Consider the following 19,712-nt stretch of genomic DNA (forward strand, 5'->3'; position numbering starts at 1 on the left):
GAGACTCTGCTCACTGACACACAGAATGTCACTATTGACCAGCGAGCTGCCCCAGCCTGACAGCTACACAGCAGAAAGCCAAGGATATCATAATTCCCTATTTAAACTCTTCCTTGCACATTAACATCTCCTTTCTTAGCTTTACACTACACTTCTGCAATTACTCTCATTTTGGACTTATAATAATGGGTATTTTAATAATTATTGGGTTGTTACTATGAATTGATTTGGGGAAGAAATAAATGAGTACCTTCTCCCTCTTCTACACAATGGGATTTATGAGGTTTATTTCCATATTATCTGTCTGTGTAGCTGAACTAACACTACTGTTAGCACAGTCCAGCTCAGCATCGTGTTTTTTGCTCTTTCACTCAGAATAGATATGGTATTACTATAATGTCCACATACTTTTGTACATAGTATATAAATTTCAAACCACAACAACCTATAGAAAAAAATCACCATTTCTTGTATTTCAATCAGAGGCTGCAATAAAGCTGACCATACAGTTATACAGGATATCCCCTGATGTATACAGTTGCCTCCTCCTTCTCTTAATAGGCATTCTTAAATTATGAATTAAGATGACTATACTATTTGCATGAAGAAATTTTCCTATCTTATGCATGTCTGTTATATTTTAATTCTCACTTTAACAGAGGAACTATGCAATTCCTTAAAAACATCTGAAGTTTTATTAACTTGTTTTATAATCTGTATTTTAGTGTGGCACTCCCACTAGCATCTATTTACCATTTATAATTTTTTATCTACTATTTTTTTATTTCTAGCAGGAAAGGCAAAGATTTGATAACTTACACATCGAGTTTTTGTTGTACTGTTCATCACTTTTCTATTTAATAACATCTTACTGTAAGATCTTATTTAAACATTTCCCTTTATGCTGTTGTAGTATGTTTCCAAACATTTTAGTATGCCATGAATATGTTTTAAAGTTTCCTGTTTACAAGCCTGTAACACAAGCAGCTATGGGACTGTGCTGCTCTTCAAACTGTGCCACATTTTATTATTCTGCCAACTCTGCCTTTAAGCAAATACCGATAAGATAATTATGGATTTCATATTAAAATTTGCATACTTGGTATGTGAAAAACAATCTCTTTTTTGCCTTTTTTTTTTTTTTGCTGTTTCAATGGTGACTGCATTTCTCAAATGCATTAGTTATTTAAATAACCTTCCTCTTTAACTGACACATCCACTCCACAGAACAGAATGGGAACTGCTGTGAGCCCTGAACAATGCTGCACTTAAGGAACAAGGCAGTTCAGGAGCTCTGAAAAGCCAGGTACCAGGGAGAACTCGACCATTTACATCAGAGCTCCACAGAGGTGACACCGGGTTTGGGGGTGTCCAACAGTGTCCATGCACAGGAGCTGAGCCTGGCAGGCACCTGCCAAAGGCTACAGGGCTCATCCTCAAACAGAGCACTCAGCACAAGCTCCCAGGCAAAGAAATGAGATCTGTTGCTTGACCAAGTGGGGATATCTTCTGCAGAAAACAATTCCTTACACTATTAAGGCACAAAGACATCTCTCTGGAGTCTGTCAATTGACTGCTATCTATTCCAAAAGGAGTTATCAAGAACTACCTTGAAAAGATATGTCACAGATCATAAAAATCAAAAGAGGTACACGTCTCCGAAGTTATCTTGAAGTTGTCTTCAGCAGACATTCTCCCAAACCATCTTGAAGTTGTCCTCAAGACTGTGTCCAACCCTACCTATTCTTCCACTGACAACTGGATATAAACACCAACTGAGAATTGTGATTCCTTTTATAGGTAGGTTTTACACTAAAGGCAAACGCCTCTGTCCAATAAAGGTTGCTGTATGTTTATGTATGCACACAGATATATCATTGCACAACTCTGCAGTTGATGCAGATGAAAAACCTTAGATTATAACAGGCAAGTGCTGAAGAACCTCATCTCTGCAAATCTCGCAATTTATTTCTTGGTTTGAGGCAACAAATTATGTCGAGACATCCTCCTGTAGTTCATTTCACTACAAAAGATCTACTAGGGCTGTGTTTCTATCCATTAAAAAATGGGCAGACAGTTTTTAAGTAAAGTTTTTGTCAGCTGAAACTCATTTGCCAATACTCAACAGAACTTCTAATACTTTTACTTCCATCAATTTTGATATTTAGATTGCTTTTCTCCATTTCAAAGAATGTCTTTTAGTTAAACAATTTTTATTTTCAGAAATAAATCTAATTATCTTTTTAAAACTGGTTTAAATAATGTAGTTTTGAATTACATGAACAGCATGAGTCAAATTATTTGAATTAGTTAAAAGCAAAATTTTCATGTTCAACCCTTTAACAAATAAACACATCTAATTTGAATTCTCTAACATTTACACTGGGCATAAGAAGCTTTATGTCTTTTTCCATCAGTAATAGACTTATTAATAGTACTGAGTCCAACTGAAAGTTTCTACTCTGTTTCTGATCTCTCCTGATAAGATGCTGCAGCCAGAATCAACATGTGAGCTTTCATATACTGCAAGGAAAGTAATTGGTGTTTTCTACAGAGTAAACTCTCAAGTGATTCTGGTAAAATAATTTTTACCTTTGCCCCTGAAAAAAAAATTCTGAAGCTACATGTCCAATGAGAATACAATCTTTCCAAATAGTGGGAGACCACATAAAGAATTTGTTAGCAAATTATTGGGTGACAGAAAATTGATTACTACCAAATCTCAACAAGACTGAAACAATGCCCAAATTCTAGAGAATTAAGAGCTCCTTTCTACCTTATGGCAATAAGCAGACAGTTGGGAAGGCTGTTGTTCAAAATCTATGCAGTAATGAACATGAACAGCCAGCAGAAGTTTTAGTTCAGGACTTGATCAAAGCAGGTTTACCTGCTCCTGGGAACGCAAAGAGTGCAGCTCCTCCCCTCCTTTCCCTTGTGTGGATGCAGTAATTCTGATGTGTGTATCTGCTATGCCAGTGCTCACTTCTACCAGTGAATCTTTCCGTTCTGTATTTCAAAGAGACTGGTCCCTTTTTCTGTTCATATCTCTTCCTCATTTCAGGTCTTGCTAAAACACTGCACCATGTCTGGAGCCACACTACTTCAGCTGAAACATTTTCTGCACAGACTCACAGATAATGCTTATTTGATACCTATCATTCACATTATTTCAATGAGTAACATAAAAATACCTGTATCCTGCACAAAAGGTATCTGGCAGTTTCTTTCTATTGATATAAATTACTTTGTTCAAAGTCTTTTCTATAATCAAAGGTAAAATGAGAGAAAGAGCATAGGTGGCAAGATTTGCACACATTGCAAAGCACAAACAAGGAAGACAGAAACTGATTAGCAGAATCTTGTCAGAAAGCCAAAAACAGCAACCAAAGTTAAATAAATGCTAAAGTAAAATTAACCTGTGATTCTATAGAACCTTTCAAAATCTACTGTAAGCAACTAAAGAACTACTGTGATAAAAGCATTTCCTGAAAAATCATCAAACACTGTCAATCTCTGTCAACACCATGTCCAGAAATGGGTACTGGTGTGCTCTCTCCCTCCTCCCTAACAGTCCCAATGGGCCAAAGAACTGCTTCCCTCCCACTGCCTTGACCACACATATGTTGAAAGATGCCCACGATTCTGTTTAGTTTCATTATCTCATCTACTCATTAATACCTATAGCAACAAACCCTAGGGATGGGTCACTGTTTTACTACAATTAGAGCAGTCACCATCAGCCTGGACCAACCCTTGTGGCTCCTTCCCCAATATCCCAGTTCACAAGAATTACTGAGAAACACTGTCTGCTTCCTGAAAGGGGAACAGTTGCATAGGTGAAGGCATAGGAAGCCTCTCCTCTACATTATTGTAACTCCTAAATTAAACCAACTTTATCTTAGAGGGGCCAAGACATCTAAATCCTGTTTGATTGAGAATGAGATCAGGCTCCAAGCCCATAACCGATGCTTTACATTTGTGGAGACCAACCTTTCCATCCACTTCTTGAATGGGGGGCAGGGCAGGGGAAGACTGCTGGGGAGTGAAAGTGGGAAGAGGGAGATCTTGCTTTGCCAGTTTACAAGAGAGCATAAATCTATTCCCAGCTCTAAAGATTAAACAGTCAGACTAAATGATAAACCTAGCTGATTGTGCCAGCACTGGTGAGAAATCAGTGAGGGAAAAAATTTAACAACAAAAGAGAACAGAATATATTGTCCAAGCCATGATATGCAAAGCCACTTCCATGCAATTCTTTAATTTACCTCCTGGCTAATCATTTTCCATCTGCCATCCCCATAATCTTTAGGAAGAAAAAGAGGGAGGACCTTAAATGAGCCATAATGCATTTTCCTCCTGTTGGCAAGATGAAAATCCATCTCTTTTCTCTCACAGGAGGGAGAGAGAAAGGGAAATACATTTCCAGTTCACAGATGAATATTTTAACTTTTTCCCTTCTAAAAATTAAAGATGTAAAAGAAAACACCTATATAAAAAACTTATTTTCTCCCTGAATTGCTGTTGGTTTTTTTAGGATTATTCACTTCCTTTTATCATTCTTTCTGGGGGACGGAAAGGGAAGAGGTGAGTGTTATTCATGATTTTGACAGCACTTCATATACAATCAATTTCATTCTTTTCTTGCAGTTCATGATTCACAAAGCAGCATTATGGCATCATTCTTGTGCATTAGCTTGGAAGAGAAAAGAGAAGGCTGCAGACACGGCTTGTTCCTTGCCCATGGCTGCAGGAGTGACACGCTGCCCAAGAAGGGAAGCTGAGCAGAAAATGGAACTGAAGTGGTAGTAGACAGGTGAGTGCTCTACAAGGAACACCACTGACATACTGTGCCTACACCAGGGACCCACAGGCACTTACAAAGATAATCAGAGGTATCTATATAACAAAGTAGGTGTTGGTGCAGAGAAAAAACCATGTAACTTCATTCAGTTACTCACTGTTTTCATACCACAAAGGTTTTTCATATTTTTTGTAGGTTGAAAATGAAACTCTTGGACGTTAATCACCAGGTTTTATCCCTAACACACTAGAGAATGGGTTAATAGCATGTCTCTTTTGATACTCATTTACTTACCTATGCTTCTTTATGTCATCTGCTCAAAAATTGCAGTTTCCTCACATTTCTTCATTTCATCTCTGTATTTTCTTGATTTGTTTATTCTCATTTTGACATTCATTTATTGCTTAACTTCTTTATCTGTTCCTCACTCACAAAACACCACAAATATATACATCTTCGTGTCCCTTTTCTGACCTTGATGCCTCCTTTCCTTCCTCCTTTATTTTATGAACCATCTCCATTGAGGAAGAGCTACCCTCCCAGAAAATTAGAGGGTTCTGCAAATGTTTCTCACCTCCGAAAGGAGAGCATCCAGGAAAATCACTTTTATTAAAATTTCTTCCTCCAAAGGAAATCCATGGCATGTTGTTTTGCCATCCACTAATTAAGAAGCAGCAGGAACAAACTTCCTTGTGAATGGCTTACTTAAGACAATTTACAGTAGCAGGAGTAGAGATAACCAACAATTATGCTATAGAGCTCATCTTATCATTGGTGAAATGAGGAAAAAAAAGAGCGATAAATCAGCAGCAAGTATGAAAAGGGGAAATCTTGCCATACCAGCACACCAGACCAATGGCTGGTACTACACTCACTCACTCTTCAGCAACTCCTCCTTATTGCTTTTGCTTCTCATGGCCACCGAATGACTCCAGTGGTGCTTTCTGTAGGGGGTGAGACAGTTCTGCTCAACAGAATAAGGACTATTTCCCCTTCAGCTCCTCTTCAGCCCAACCACAAAGGACTCGGTTTCTAAAGGCTTCTCCGAGTCCCACAGCAGTGCCCACACTGGCTCTACACAGCATTTAGTTCCCTCAGTTCCTACTGAATTGCCAAAAGTCATACAAAAAAGAAACAACTTTGCCCCAGATTGACTCAGTCTTAGAGCTTTCTTTTCCCTGCAAGTGTAAGGAAGGGAAAAATTAAATTCTGGAGCTAATCTGTAGATCTGTCTACATGTCTTTTCTTTTTACAGCACGGATTTTTGAGGCTTGGGATCTCAAATTTTTTTTTACAACACCAGTAATGGAGTTCCTCCTGTTTTACATAGAAGGCAGGTAATAACAATTTCCAACTATTTACTAGCTTTTTCCCTTCTGCTCTCATTTAAAAAAAAAATTAATGACATATCTCAATTTCTTTTCACAAATACCTTAAGCAATTATTTATCCTTGGTTAATGAGGAAACTATTCTGAACTTCAAGACTGAGACAGCTTTCCAGATCTGGCTCTATATTCTAACCCCACTTTATTCCTAATGACATCCACATCCCACAGCCTCATTGCTGGAGATGTGCTCCCTACAGGTGTCCCAATGGGAACTTAACTGTACCTACAACAGTTTACCCCTCTGACCAGTTATCTTAGACTGCCTACATATGAACTATAAAAAAAAATTAAATGCCACTTGTCATTTATTTCCAGACCAAATGGCCTATCTGAGGCTATATTCCAAAATTAATTCTAATTATGCTTCTGGGAGCACAGTGAGTATCAGCAGAATATCCATTCTGCCCTGCAGGTTAATGATAAATTCCCATCCATTTCTTGACTTTTAAGAACTAAATTTAGCCCTTGAACACTTCCAGGTCACATGAATTTGAGATATGAATTAAATTTTAAATCTGTAATACTTTTTCCTGAGCAACTACGGACAGTGTGACAAGTGCTGAACAAGACTAATGAGAAAAGAGAATAAAGCCAAGAGTCCAATTCACTGAGGGCATCTGGGGGCGACTGTAGAAAGCTCTCTTCCCATGGAAGCAACAGTAAAAGTGATTCCACAAATGTATGTGTGCGAATTTATATGTATGTGTGTAAATTCAGTGCTCCTTCACCACCAAAACAAATAAATCTGTATCTTTTGTTGATATTTATGTCTGTTTTTTGTACGGCTACCAAAGAAACCCAGAGGCAGCGCCAAGCAGAACTTGTAAGGACCGCGCTCTGAGACACACCAGGCTTGTATTTCCCAAAATAAATACTGGTCAAAGCAGAGATAACATTTAGACATTTGCTTTAAAGTGTAGCATCCCTTCCACCTGCCAGTGCTGGCTGCAGAAGATCCAATCTAGTTAGCATATTCCTGACAGGCTGCTGAGAAAGCTCCTGTCAGACACTGGCCAGCCGGGTGCTGAGACGGAGCGCACAGCCCCAGCTGACTAGTTAGGGAGAGACGGCAGAGGTACAATTACAGAGGCATATGACAAGCTTTCATGCTTGAGTGACTTGAGAACCGATGACATGGCTTTAAACAGCAATCCTTCCTACCTCCGGTCACAAAACAGCAATAAGTCAACTGATGCACTGTTGTAAAATCATGATTTATTCCTTTGCTTTGAATACATGAGAGTGTGGTATGATGTTCTGGTAGACTACCACAGCAGGTGCACTTGGGGCCAAAACATCTAGGGCCTGCCTCCAGCATGCATAAAATCAATGCTGTAGCTCAGCCTTCCTGGAAAAGCCAATCCCAGCACTTTAATAATTTATAAAAAGACCAAATTAAAAAATTATTTGTACTGAAACACATACAGCTCCATGCAACTAATAAGAATACATGCAGATGCAGTGACGTGTGAGGAAACAGTGCTGTGAAAGAACATACAGCCTGACATTTATTTAGGAAAGGTCTTCCTTTTGCTGCTAAAGGGAAATAACTAACAGCCACGTCTGTGAGTAGATCAATCCCTTTGTTTCATTCATCCTTTTGCTTAATCCAAAGCCACATAATTTGTTTCCCTTTCATAGTTTACTGTTCAAAAGCCAGAAATGGTAATTTTTGCTACAAACAGATCTTACAGAGCATAATCCTCAGGCAAGCTGAATCCATCTCATTCTAACACTAAGCCTGAAGCAAGCTGTGAGGTTGGTGATAATCACATTATTAAAGTGGTTGGAAAGTCTAGCTAATAAAAGAATCAACCGTTAGGGCAAATAATGACCCAGAAGCTACAACAGAATGGAGTGGTGGGAAGTTTCCACTTGTATCTTGGTAGTAATTGGAAGGACTAGCAGACAAATATCTACACCAAAGGAATTTTGAAAGTAGATAAACCCACAAAAAATCAATTTAAGGGGAGATGCAAAGAAAACAACTGCAATATTCTGAAGATGTACATAAAACAAAATCTGCTTGGCTGAAATAAAATATAAGCTGAAACACTCTATAAGATGGTTCTTTTTTTCTGTTTTTAGGGTTTCTTTTAATTAAAAAAAAACTCTACTCAGCAACTTAAAATAGGCAACCTTATTTTTTTCTGGTTTTTTTCCTCTACAGTAAACCATTTTAAATACAGCATCATGTTTTGCCCCCTTTTTTCCATACTAGGACTGATCCTTTACTTGAATAAAATGGCAGCATGAAAGTAACAGGGCAGAAATGGTAGACAAAGAATTCCTGAACATAAGTAAGTGCACTTTTCCATTCCTGGCCCTACAAGAAGGGTGAGGAGAAAGTGAACAAGGCCTTGAATTATGCCTTTTGTTATCAGTCACTGCCCTGAGACACTGAACTGAAACAGAGCTGATAACTTGAAGGTGACATCACAACCCAGTCTCCATGAACTGACATAAACACTTGATATTCTGTTAACCCCAAAGATAAGACAACTCCCTTAACAGAAAGTTGTGTTTGACTGCACTTTTTTTTGAACAAATAATCTTGTCTGGTATCAAGCTGTAATTTAGGAATATCAAAATAAGAACTTTGTACCAGTCTGCTGTGTTTTGCGTGCAACAGCAAAACAGCACAAAACTTGCGCAAAGGATGATGCCCAAATACACTCTATTTGCTTACTGTACTGCATCAAGCAATCCCGATGTTAAAGAAGAAATATCTTTTGCCAAAAACCCAAAAACACATTTAATCATTCTTGGCAATTCAATTAAATTCTTGCAGACAATACTGCAAAGTGTTTCATTAACTTTTTAAGCTATATTGCTCTGCAAAGAAGCAAGCCATGCATCACCCCTATTCTGTTTATGAAAGAGATGAGCACGCAGCACTGCTGTGAACTGAAGTTCTTAAGAAGTCAGATATATTTTTCTATTTCTTTTTTATCAGAACTCACTAGTGCAAGTGAAAATTAATCAATTCTGTATCAAAAGTGGGTCCAACATGATGTGGCAGTAATTTTCTTCAGCTATGAGTTAAGTAATGCCAATAGACTGAAAAAGCAATCAGAGAAAAAGTAAAGCTGATGTGCTCTCATTTTGGATTTGACCTGCAAGCTACTCTTTACATTCACAGCTTGGGGACACGCTCCAGGACATCCAAACACCACTACAAATGTCTGGAAAGTGACGTAAATTATTTTCAAGTGAAGACACCAGCAAGATGGCTTTTAATTCATTAAAAGGTTAGGAATAAACAGGCAAAGGTAAACAAAGGTAAACAAAATTCTCACCACCAGAATATTCTATCTGTTGTTGTGTAATGACTTCCAAACAGAAATCTGATCATTTAAATAAGGTGGTCTAGATCAGCACAGTCTAATTCTGGTACTTCCTCTTGTCTTGTCACATCACAGCACTAGAGACCAGCTGAGATGTTCAGCCTAACAAAAACAAGTCCTAAGCAGATCCAAATGTAGGCTGAGAGAACAATTCTAAATCGTGTCAGGCAGACGGACACGTGCTCACCTGCAGAATGAATCTTCCACGAGCTCAGAGCTGCCATCAGGATTCCTATCTCCTCTCTACTGGAGCAGTAAAACAGGGCTGACTGGGGCATCATTGGAGCTGAGCTTTTTTAATGGTTATTCCTTCTTTTCTTTTCCCCCCTTTTTTTCCCTTTAAATACAGCAAGCTCTGTTTCAGACGAGCAAAGTGAAAAAAAAATTCTGATTCCCAGTTTTGCTACATCATGTGAGCTTCTGTTAAGACAGCTTCTTTAAAAGGGCTTTCCCTTCAAAATCTATTTGCCCATTCAGGTCTTATTACTATGTGGTAATGCACAATTCTTTCCCTATCCATTTCAGGAAGGGGAGGGGACCATGGAGAGGAGGAAAAAAAGCCCCTGTAATAAAATATGGAAATTTCCTAAGAAAAAGTAACATCTTTGATGGTTAAAAAGTCTATCATAGACTAGTAACGTGAAGATTGTCTAAATTAATTTAGTATTTATTGTGCTGGTTTTCAGTTGTTCACGTGGCCTGTGCTTATAGAACCCCATGTTTGCTTCACTCCAGTTCCCAGGACTGACTTGGCTCCACACCCTGCAGAGCAGTGGGCAAGTGCTGCCCTAAGTGCAGCACTGCCTTTGTGCACTGCCCTAACTGCAGCACTGCCCACAGACCCAGGGACCAGGGTTTACTTTTTTAAACACCATGCTGTTTAAAAAAATAAGGCAATTAAATAATTGTTACTGAACCTAGAATTCGAAAACCTGTCAGCCTTTTACAGCAATTCCGAACCTTCTCTATCTTCAATTTACTTTTGACTCAAAAAATTGAAAGGATTTTTATCCATTATTTATAATCAAAGAACTCTCACTCCTTACAGCACCTTCAAGTCTTTGAAAACAGTATTTTAGTACTATATCCAACCTTACACACCCATGTGTTCATTTATTTGGCAGTGCAATAAGCAGTGCTCAGAAATACAGAATTGATTTTCCACCACAGAGAGCATATTAAACAATATGTTCTAGGCAGCGTTTTTCAAAAAAATTTAGGTAATTGTGCTTAATAGGCTAAAGATTCTGCATAAGAATTAAGCTCTGTGATTAAAACTTGGTTATAAAGTGAGTGTCTTGTACTGATGAGTATTTTCAAAATACAGGGGATTTTAAAATCTGTAAGATTCTGTGAAGAGTAAAATAAAATGGCATCTGAATATTTAGGTACACTTTCCAAACAAAATGCAACATTCTTTTATTAAGCAGCCTAAGCAGGCATAAGGAAGGAAAAGAAACATTTTAATGTGGACATTAGTTCAAAACCTTTAATTAAAAAACTGCCATTTTGACTTGTGCATTACTGACAGTCTGAAGAGCTGCTCCAAATCAGAGATATTACAGTGTGCACTCCCAAACCACTCTAACAAAGATGAACCTACCTATTACCAGGTTAGGATAGCAGCTATTATTAGGGACCCTTGATTTCTTTCAAGTAGCTCCAATGGAATAAGCCACAAGTGAATAATAAAGATCTTATAATAGCTCTTAATAATTCTTTTTAGGTTAGAAGGCACAGAAATGAACTCAGGAGAGTTAAAGAACTCTCATCTCCTGATAAGAAAAATAATTAACCTGACTTAATGTATCTGAGTAGGTCTTACATAAATCAGACTTTTGTACTTCAAGAGCCAGACTAAAACCATATATTAGAAGAGTATGTAGATATTGTCTTATAAGTACACATGGAACATATCTAAAACCACAAAGGTCTGCAGGTCTTTTTGTGAAATGTTCAATATATCCTACTTAAAAGGAGATGTGTGAAGTACTTACAGTGCTTAGTTTGCTGGAGGTAATAATGATTCGTCTCTCATGCAACATACTGGCATAAAGTTGCAGCATGTTGTTCACATCCACAGCAACAAAATATTCAGTGAGGTTTCTCTGTTTGAATAAAAAAATGTTAACAATATAGCAACAGTAAGAGCCAAGTCGAACATCTGATGTCTATTACTTGTGAACATTTTTGTCTAATTAGTAGGTGGGAAAAAAAACCAACCCCAAACTATTAAAGAAATCCCTTTGCACCAAAATTTGTTTGCCTTAAAAATAATTAATTGGGTTTTAAAGCAAATGAAAAGTTAACTGTGGTGTAAGCTATTAATATTTTGCTCATTTCATTACACTTGTGACTTAGATTTGTCCTTTCATATTTGCAAATTCAAAAAAATATGAGATTTGGTATTATATCAATATATGCTTTTAAGGTGAGCACTACTTCAAGCCCAGGAACAGATCTTCCACCACAGTGGTAACTGTTCTGTCACAGCTACAGCAATAAAACTGCTCCTTTGCCAGGGTCTCCCAAAGTCAACACACTTTACTCCATTTCAAGTATAGCAAAACAGCTTGTTGAGCAATAACAAGCTTTTGCTTGAGCTGTGTGTGCCAGGACATCAAACATCCCACAGAACTGGTGGAAGGTGCTGGAGTCTTCCTGCAGCCACCCTTTTCACCCCTGGTAAGAATCCCACTGTGGGGCTTCATCAGAGGCAAAGGCACCAGCACGTTCCATTAATAGTTCAGACATCAGAAAAGTGGGGGGAAAAGAGAAAAAGGGTGGGGGGACCTCTGTGTTCCAGCTGAATGTACCAATTATTTCTGCAGGGTACAGCACCAGAGACACACAAGTTCTGAATAAGCTAAAATAGCTACCAGCAAAATTGCCTAGGAAAACAGCAAATTTCTGTCAACACCGGAGAACATGTATGAAAATATACTAATACAGCCCTCAATATGCACAATATTTAATTTCACACATTGATTATCATATCTGCAACCAGAATTGGTATTCATGTCTTCTCAGGGACAACACCATTACTGAATGCTCATGTAGGAAGTCTATCAAGGATAGGCCCCAGCAGGAGAACAGACATCAACAGTGGAATTCTACACTAACATTCTACTCTGCAAGTGGCCAACACACAGCGGCAAGGTCACCCCACCCTGAAAAAACAGCCAGGGCAAGATGAGTAGGAAAAGCTTCCGAGTGGGCTGACTTCCTTTTTGGATATATTGCAACATTAAAGAAAAAAATAAAATTCAAAAGAAAAACAAAGATCCAGTGGTTAATTCAGTTTCATTCAAATTTGTAAACCCACTATTAATTTCAAGACATGGAGTATCAGAGTTATTCATGGTCCACATGGCACAGAATTTTAGAAGAGATTAAAAGCAGAGATTTAGGGCTACAAATGCTCAGATTTAGGAAAAAAACCTCTAGTCTTTCAAATGTTACTTTTAAGGGGTTGTCAGAGGCTGATGCACCATGAGAATCTCAGTCCAATTTACCTTGGACACCCTCTAACACTGCAGTTGATAATGGTCTGCTGATTCTGTGCTAAAAACCAGTTCACAAACTTTTACAGACCAATTTGTCTTTGGGAGACAGTCACAGTTATTTCTTTGTTATAGCTGAAAACTTACTGCTCCTGAAATATGTGGGCCTTACAACAAAAGTTAAAAAAAATTCATTTTATTGCTAATTTACTGTAATTAGCTCATCTCTTCACTGCTTGCATGTTCTAACTCTCCATTAGTACCTTACTATTTTGATTCATACTGAAAGGATTAGACTTTTATTAGTGGAATAAAAAACAATTATAGAAAGGCACCTTATAATTATTTTACCTTCCTCGAACCAGAAAAATAAATCTACATTGGCATCATTGCAAGATCCTTGAGCAGCCACATGCTCAGCTAGATGCTTTCCCATATTTTCTTCAATTTAAGCCCATAACACACCTTCTAGCCTCCAAAAGTCTACTTTATTAGAGCACTAAGTAATAAGAAATTCCTTAAAAATTGAGGCATTCAAAGCATAAGGTGAAACAGATGAAAATATACGTTTAAAAACTAAGCCCTGCCCTGCCAAATGAGCCCTAGCAACAAGTGTCCTCTTTTAGCCCTCCATCCAGCAACTTTGCTTGGTTTCTTGAGCTGTAACATGGTCCATGCCAACTCATCAGTGTTTCCCACCAGCACAGATGCACCCTCAGGCCTCCTCTCTGCTACCAGCACCCTCCTGCTCCTCTCCCCGGGTGTTTCCTGGCTCTGGGTGCTTCCCTGGCACACCCCACCCACATCTCCTGATGCCAAGGGGAGCAGGGAGCAGCTCCCTGCTGCCCCAACACCATCATCCACCAGGAACCAGCTCTGGGGCACTGCATGATTTTGGGAGCCTCCACAGCTTAACTTCCAAAAGGAAGTCACTGTTTGACAGTGTAAAAACACACACCTATACAGCCATGCACAAATCCAGATTTAGAGGCTGGAAGGGGGAAAAAGAATCCCTCAAAGCTCTTTTATGAGATGCTATCTAGCTAAACACATCACAGAGAATGTGAGCTGAGATTTCCCATCTGCAATTTACCCACAGCACCATCCAGGATACAAGTCTTCATAAAGAAAATAAAAACTACAACCAAAAAAAAGCCCCAGACCCCAGTTCCTGATGCTTGGTTAGCATTCAAGTGTAGGCAGGTACAGCATGTTTTCAAAAAGCCTGAAACAATGCCTTCTTGCACAAAAAGTGACTGCATATCTTGATGGGTGAATTTGCAGCTGAGCAATGCAGTGTTTAAAGGGCAAGTATGTAAATAAAACACAAGGTGCAGAAGTAGAATATATTTTATATAAGTAATCCTAGTAAATGCAAAGAAGCCCAGTAACTACGAGCAAAGGGTGGATACAGCAGTGGTCAGAAATGCCCTGTTAATGCTTTAAAATTAGTTAATGAATGCAACAGTAAGTACCAACTAAAGGTTGCAATAACAGACATCAATCATTTCTAAAAACAGTCTTAGAAAAAAAAAAAATCTCTTGATAAAAGCAAAAGTTCAGCCTAGCCCAAAATGAGGTTAAATAAGAAATGGAATACTTACACTTTCAGGGATAGTTGGCAATCCAGTTACATCAGGAGTAATGAAATACGAGTGCTAATTGATGGGAAAAAATAATTGATAATTTATGCACACAGGAAAAAAAATTCTTTTCCTAAGAACCCAGCATTTAGGATTTCCAACCCCATCTGTGTTTAAGCAAATAGCAATTTTTCTAATAACATTCTTACTGCTGCTAGACAAAGAATTAAGCAGATCACGACATGAAATGACAAGCTCTGGTTCTGCACAGCACAAAACCAAGGGAACAAAATGCTGGGCTGCAGTTTTGAAATAAAACTGAAATTAAGCCAGCTTTAAATGTTGTCATGAGCCTGAGAGTAGCATTGATTAAATTAAGCATTGAATTAAAAATTGCAACAAAAAATGCTAAATGACAAAATGTAAATTTAGAATGGAAAAGAAACACCACTCACATGAGAAAAATATTTAGAACAGAAATATTATTACTTGATATAAATTCTCTTTCCAAACATCTTTGAACCAAAAAATGTGGTAACAGAAATGCAAGATCTGAAGCCTGAGATCCTGCAATTATTTATGAAATACATTAGCAATTTTATGCATCTTAGTTTGAGGCCATCTAGGATGTAAATATAAAATGGGTTAAACTAAAACCAGATGTAATGTAAATTAACTCCCATTAATCCAATGCTCCTATTAGTTATCAGACATCAATTTAGCTCAGTTTTTGCATGTTACTTTTTTTCTCTTTCAAAATTTAGACTGCCTGCATGCTAAATAAATAATTGATTTTTAGCTTTTGTTTTCTACAGAATTTTGTTGCTTTTTCAGACTTTTTGTTTTTACAGTATATTTTTGAAATTGTAATTAGCAACACAAAGACACAGCTTTCATAGTTTTCAAGTCAAACTTGAAAAAGATATACCAAAACTAAGACTGTAAGACTTAAATGTGTCTTGCATTCAAGAAAAAAATAATAATACTATTAAGTCTGTGTAGGAGACTTATTAAACCAGCTTGATACATTTAATAGAAAATTTTCCCCACAAATTAGGTCATTTGGCAATAGTTAAAATTAAAGGAAAAAAAATGGCTTAAAAAAGGCATCCCATAAACATCATACCACTTGCACAATAAATATCACAGGTATTGTTTCCCATCAACACAAGAAAAATTTTTTTTCTTCACTCAAGAAGAGGAAAATATTCAGATTAAATTCAGATAGAATGCCTGCATTTTTCAGAAGTATATTGAGAACAGAAAATTATTCCCTATATGTAATAAGGTCACAGAATATTTATCAAAAGATTTCGCAGTAATGAAGTTATTAACTTAGAGAAGTAATTATTTCTAATTACCAAAGTAATAATATTTCACTCATTAAACAGAAAAGGAAGCCAAATCTGTGAGAAGAAAAGCTATTACTGCAGTCATTAAGAGTCAAAAAGCAGCAAAAATACTGTGGTATGGAGTCCTTGCACATCTTTGTGAACTCCCTTAGGAAGATGAATGACCTTGGAAGAGATACTAAATTAATAGCTGTTGTCCTGTACAAAGTTTTCTCTAAAAAGGACACTGGAAAATGCAAGTTTTGCTCATCAGCTCAAGGGTTTGATTTTCATAGCATTTTTTACCAAAGGATTATGACACACACACACATAGCTCTGAAGCTGGATTTAAACAGAAAAGGTACATTAATATTAGATTGGTCATTTAGGTCAAAGACAGCAGCAGAATTCCCCAAAGGACAGGGATAAATAAGCCTCAAATCAACAGAGATGTCCTATAGCAAGTGATTATTTCTTTAATTATTATAGCTTTTAGATAGTCAGTGCCTTTTAAACTCACCGATACAAGACAAGGCTGTTTTTTCAAAACTTGCTCACTTGTAAAAATCATCTCTTGGTTCTTATGCAAGATGAGAGAAAGATTGAACAGTTGACTTTTGAGTTTTCCAACAAGAAAGGCCAAAGCTGGCTCTACTGTTTGCAATATTCCATGTTTAAAATATTGGCTGAAAGTAAGTTTTATTCCTTTTATTCCTCCCCCATTTGAATTCAGACTTAGTTAGCCTTCCCAATTATGACAACATTTTTAATAAATTAAAACACAAAAAAGTGACCTGAATTATTTTTAAGCTCAGGTTTCATAGAACACATGACTACTTCATAAATTTCAGCTGCAGACTATTTGTTACTGGGACCAACAGGTGAGAGTACAACTTGGTCCCTAAGTGGACAAAGGCATTCTGACCAAAGATTGCTGGGAAACACCACATATCCAGATATTGGATGTAATTTATGCACGGTTATGCACACACAATCATAAGGACCACTGTGGTCTGCCACCCAAACCCTGCTGCAGTATTCCGTGAGCCTTTACCCTGCAGCACATCTGAGTGAATGAAATCTGAACCAGACTGATCCTGGCACAAAGAAAAGCAACTCAGGATGTCATTTCTACAATTATTTTTTAGACTGTAATTTCTTTTTAAGTCTATGACTACTGATGGTTCCAGTCTTTCTGAGGACCAAGAAAGAAACATCAATACCAAAGACTAGAACTGCAAGTGATAATAAATATTTCCCTGTTTCCTGCAGCATTACAAAAACAGAGATGCCTTTAGATCCAACAAGCATTGGGATTCCAGCTGACCCATTCCTCCCTGCTCTCCCCTATCTGAACCTACAATATTTGCTCTACTGTCCCTGCAGCCAAGCATTTGGCAAGAGGTTTGCATTTCAACAGTGATTGTTCAGCAAGAAAGATTACAAAACTCTTTGATATAACTGGGAACAAGGCATAATTGAGGAAAAACCATTCCAAAGTCAGACAACATTGATATAAAACCAACAAGTATCGACTTTATGGCAAGCAATCTGCCATTTCAGTGTAGCTAGCTGTATTCACCAAGACAGCCATGTCCACATTCCCCACAACATTCATTTTGAGGTGAGCAATTTATGGACAAGATGAACTTTGTGAGAAATGCAAGGGAAAATATATTTAAAACTTCTTTACGTCCCTCCTCTTTAAGACAGGAGTTTTAAAGGACATTTTATAAAGCATTTTAGAGTTGCCAAATTATAATTGGTTGTAATACTACATTTAATGATAGCAAAATATTATTTGAGATAAAGAAGTATTTTTGGCAAAGGTGCTAGGAACTGAAATATTACACTGACAACAGAAAGAAAAAAACATATCAACAGAAACAATTCCAACTGCAGCCTCAAATCCAACTCATTGTTTTGGTGAAAAACAACACACAAGACTGGAATGACTTCCAAATAGTCAATTAGCATTGTACACAGTGGGAAAATATTAGGTCTCTATAGCCTAGTGAAAATACAAGGAATCTGAAATATGAAAAATAGAAATAAAACAAAGGTAGCATTATGTTAAGCAGTTAGGATCAGTAACTGCTGGAACAGAAGTGGCAGACTCCATTTTTCCTGCCTTCGTAACAAGGGCAGATGCTTTTCTAGAATCTGTGCTTACTTCAATTGAAGTATGGGGCTTATTTCTAAGATACATGAGCTAAAAGTCACAAGAAACCACACAAATAAGGTCAAGATAAATAACCTAATGATATTTCAGTGTGTGTGGAAGTGAAGCCTTTACAAAATCACTACTTCCTGTGTCCTGCAATGTGTGATGGCTCAATCCGAGACCCAGCTGTTCGCACCCTGTGGCAAGCGCAGTAACTGTACAGATGCTGTGAACAGGTAAATGGCTCAGAGGCAGCAGAGGTTCTGTGCTGGCTTTGTATTTCACACAAGCTCTATAAATGTGTTTAAACATGCACTCACAAGCTAATTCTGGTTAAAACTTCAGGACCCATAACAATGACATATCCACTTTTTGATGTTTCTGCAGCAACACCATCTTGCCCCACTATCACCATCCCATCCCGCAGCACAAAAAGCTGGAGCACAAAAGCAAAGGAGGCCTGGACATGTTATTTCACTGAGATGTGCTTCAAGTTCCACACAACACAGTGTACTTCCACTGCTCTTCCTACAGCATTTTTGTATGATTAAGCAAAACTAGGACAAAGAGGAAGAAAGATGGGAAAGCAGACAGCTTTCACAGACTTTTGACCAATCCTGAAACTGTACCTACTCAGACATAAGAGGCAATAAAACTGAGTTAGTGTCTCCTGATGCACAGCAGGAGAAACCAAAATTGTCTACATGAAACAGCTGGAAACACAAAAAAGTAGTTCTAGCACTGTCAGATCCCACTGCAGTTTACTTTCTCATCCATAGAGCAAAATTCAAATTTCTTCTTCTTTATGACTATGACTTTTAGAAAACAACATGAGACAGAGACAGTCTCTACCCTGCACAGAGGGGAAAAAAGAGGTTGCCCAAGCCAGTTAATGATGGGAAGCAACACAAATTTACTCTTTCAAAGGGCTGAGGTTTCTTTTTCTTTCAACTTTACCCACTATTTCATAGTCAGTAGGAATAAAACAGAAAAAAATACTTACCACACTTAAACTGACTAAAGCATTCGCCTTTGGCACAGGATGGCTATACAATGATTTCAACAAATCATTTGAGTCATTTTCCTATAGGGAATGCATTTTAAAGTTAATTATATATAATAACTAATTACTATTTACTACACATCAAACTATATATTGAGAAAGAGATATAAATATTTAATAACCATACCAATCGTATTTCTACTACAGTGAAATACAGACCAAAACCAAGCTCTAATTATAGCATTTGTAAGACTTACATATATTCCACTTCTTTGAATCACACAGCTAAACCAAACTTTCCTATTTATATTTGTACACACAATACCATCATTCTCCATGGTCCATTTACTATAATACATAATTATTGCTTACTCTATTCTTCATATATTTTTGAAATGTCAGCTTTTCCACTCTACAGCATATGGTTAAATAGTGATGCCTTTTTTTAAATTGAAATCTAATACACTAATATAAAGCAGAAAGGTATAGCTTTAATGTTGTCAGCAAAGACAGATGCCAGTAAGTCCTTTGCTGTGGAATCTTGGAATACATCTAATTGCTCATGAATATGCAAACTAAACTATCACAATT

The 19,712-nt window shown here is 37.4% G+C and overlaps 1 protein-coding gene across 2 annotated transcripts in view; it reads right to left on the reverse strand.

Moving 5' to 3' along the window:
- DENND1B (DENN domain containing 1B) overlaps positions 1 to 19,712 on the reverse strand; it is a 153,449-nt gene that overhangs the window by 58,518 nt on the left and 75,219 nt on the right. For both annotated transcript variants that reach the window (XM_059477951.1, XM_059477952.1), the window contains 4 exons: positions 19,122 to 19,202; positions 16,475 to 16,534; positions 14,645 to 14,698; positions 11,535 to 11,645 (listed from right to left, as the gene is read on the reverse strand). In XM_059477951.1, the coding sequence (XP_059333934.1) occupies positions 11,535 to 11,645; positions 14,645 to 14,698; positions 16,475 to 16,534; positions 19,122 to 19,202 (306 nt within the window). The remainder of the gene's footprint in view (positions 1 to 11,534; positions 11,646 to 14,644; positions 14,699 to 16,474; positions 16,535 to 19,121; positions 19,203 to 19,712) is intronic.

Source organism: Ammospiza nelsoni, chromosome 9 (assembly GCF_027579445.1).
Source record: "Ammospiza nelsoni isolate bAmmNel1 chromosome 9, bAmmNel1.pri, whole genome shotgun sequence".
NCBI lineage: Eukaryota > Metazoa > Chordata > Aves > Passeriformes > Passerellidae > Ammospiza > Ammospiza nelsoni.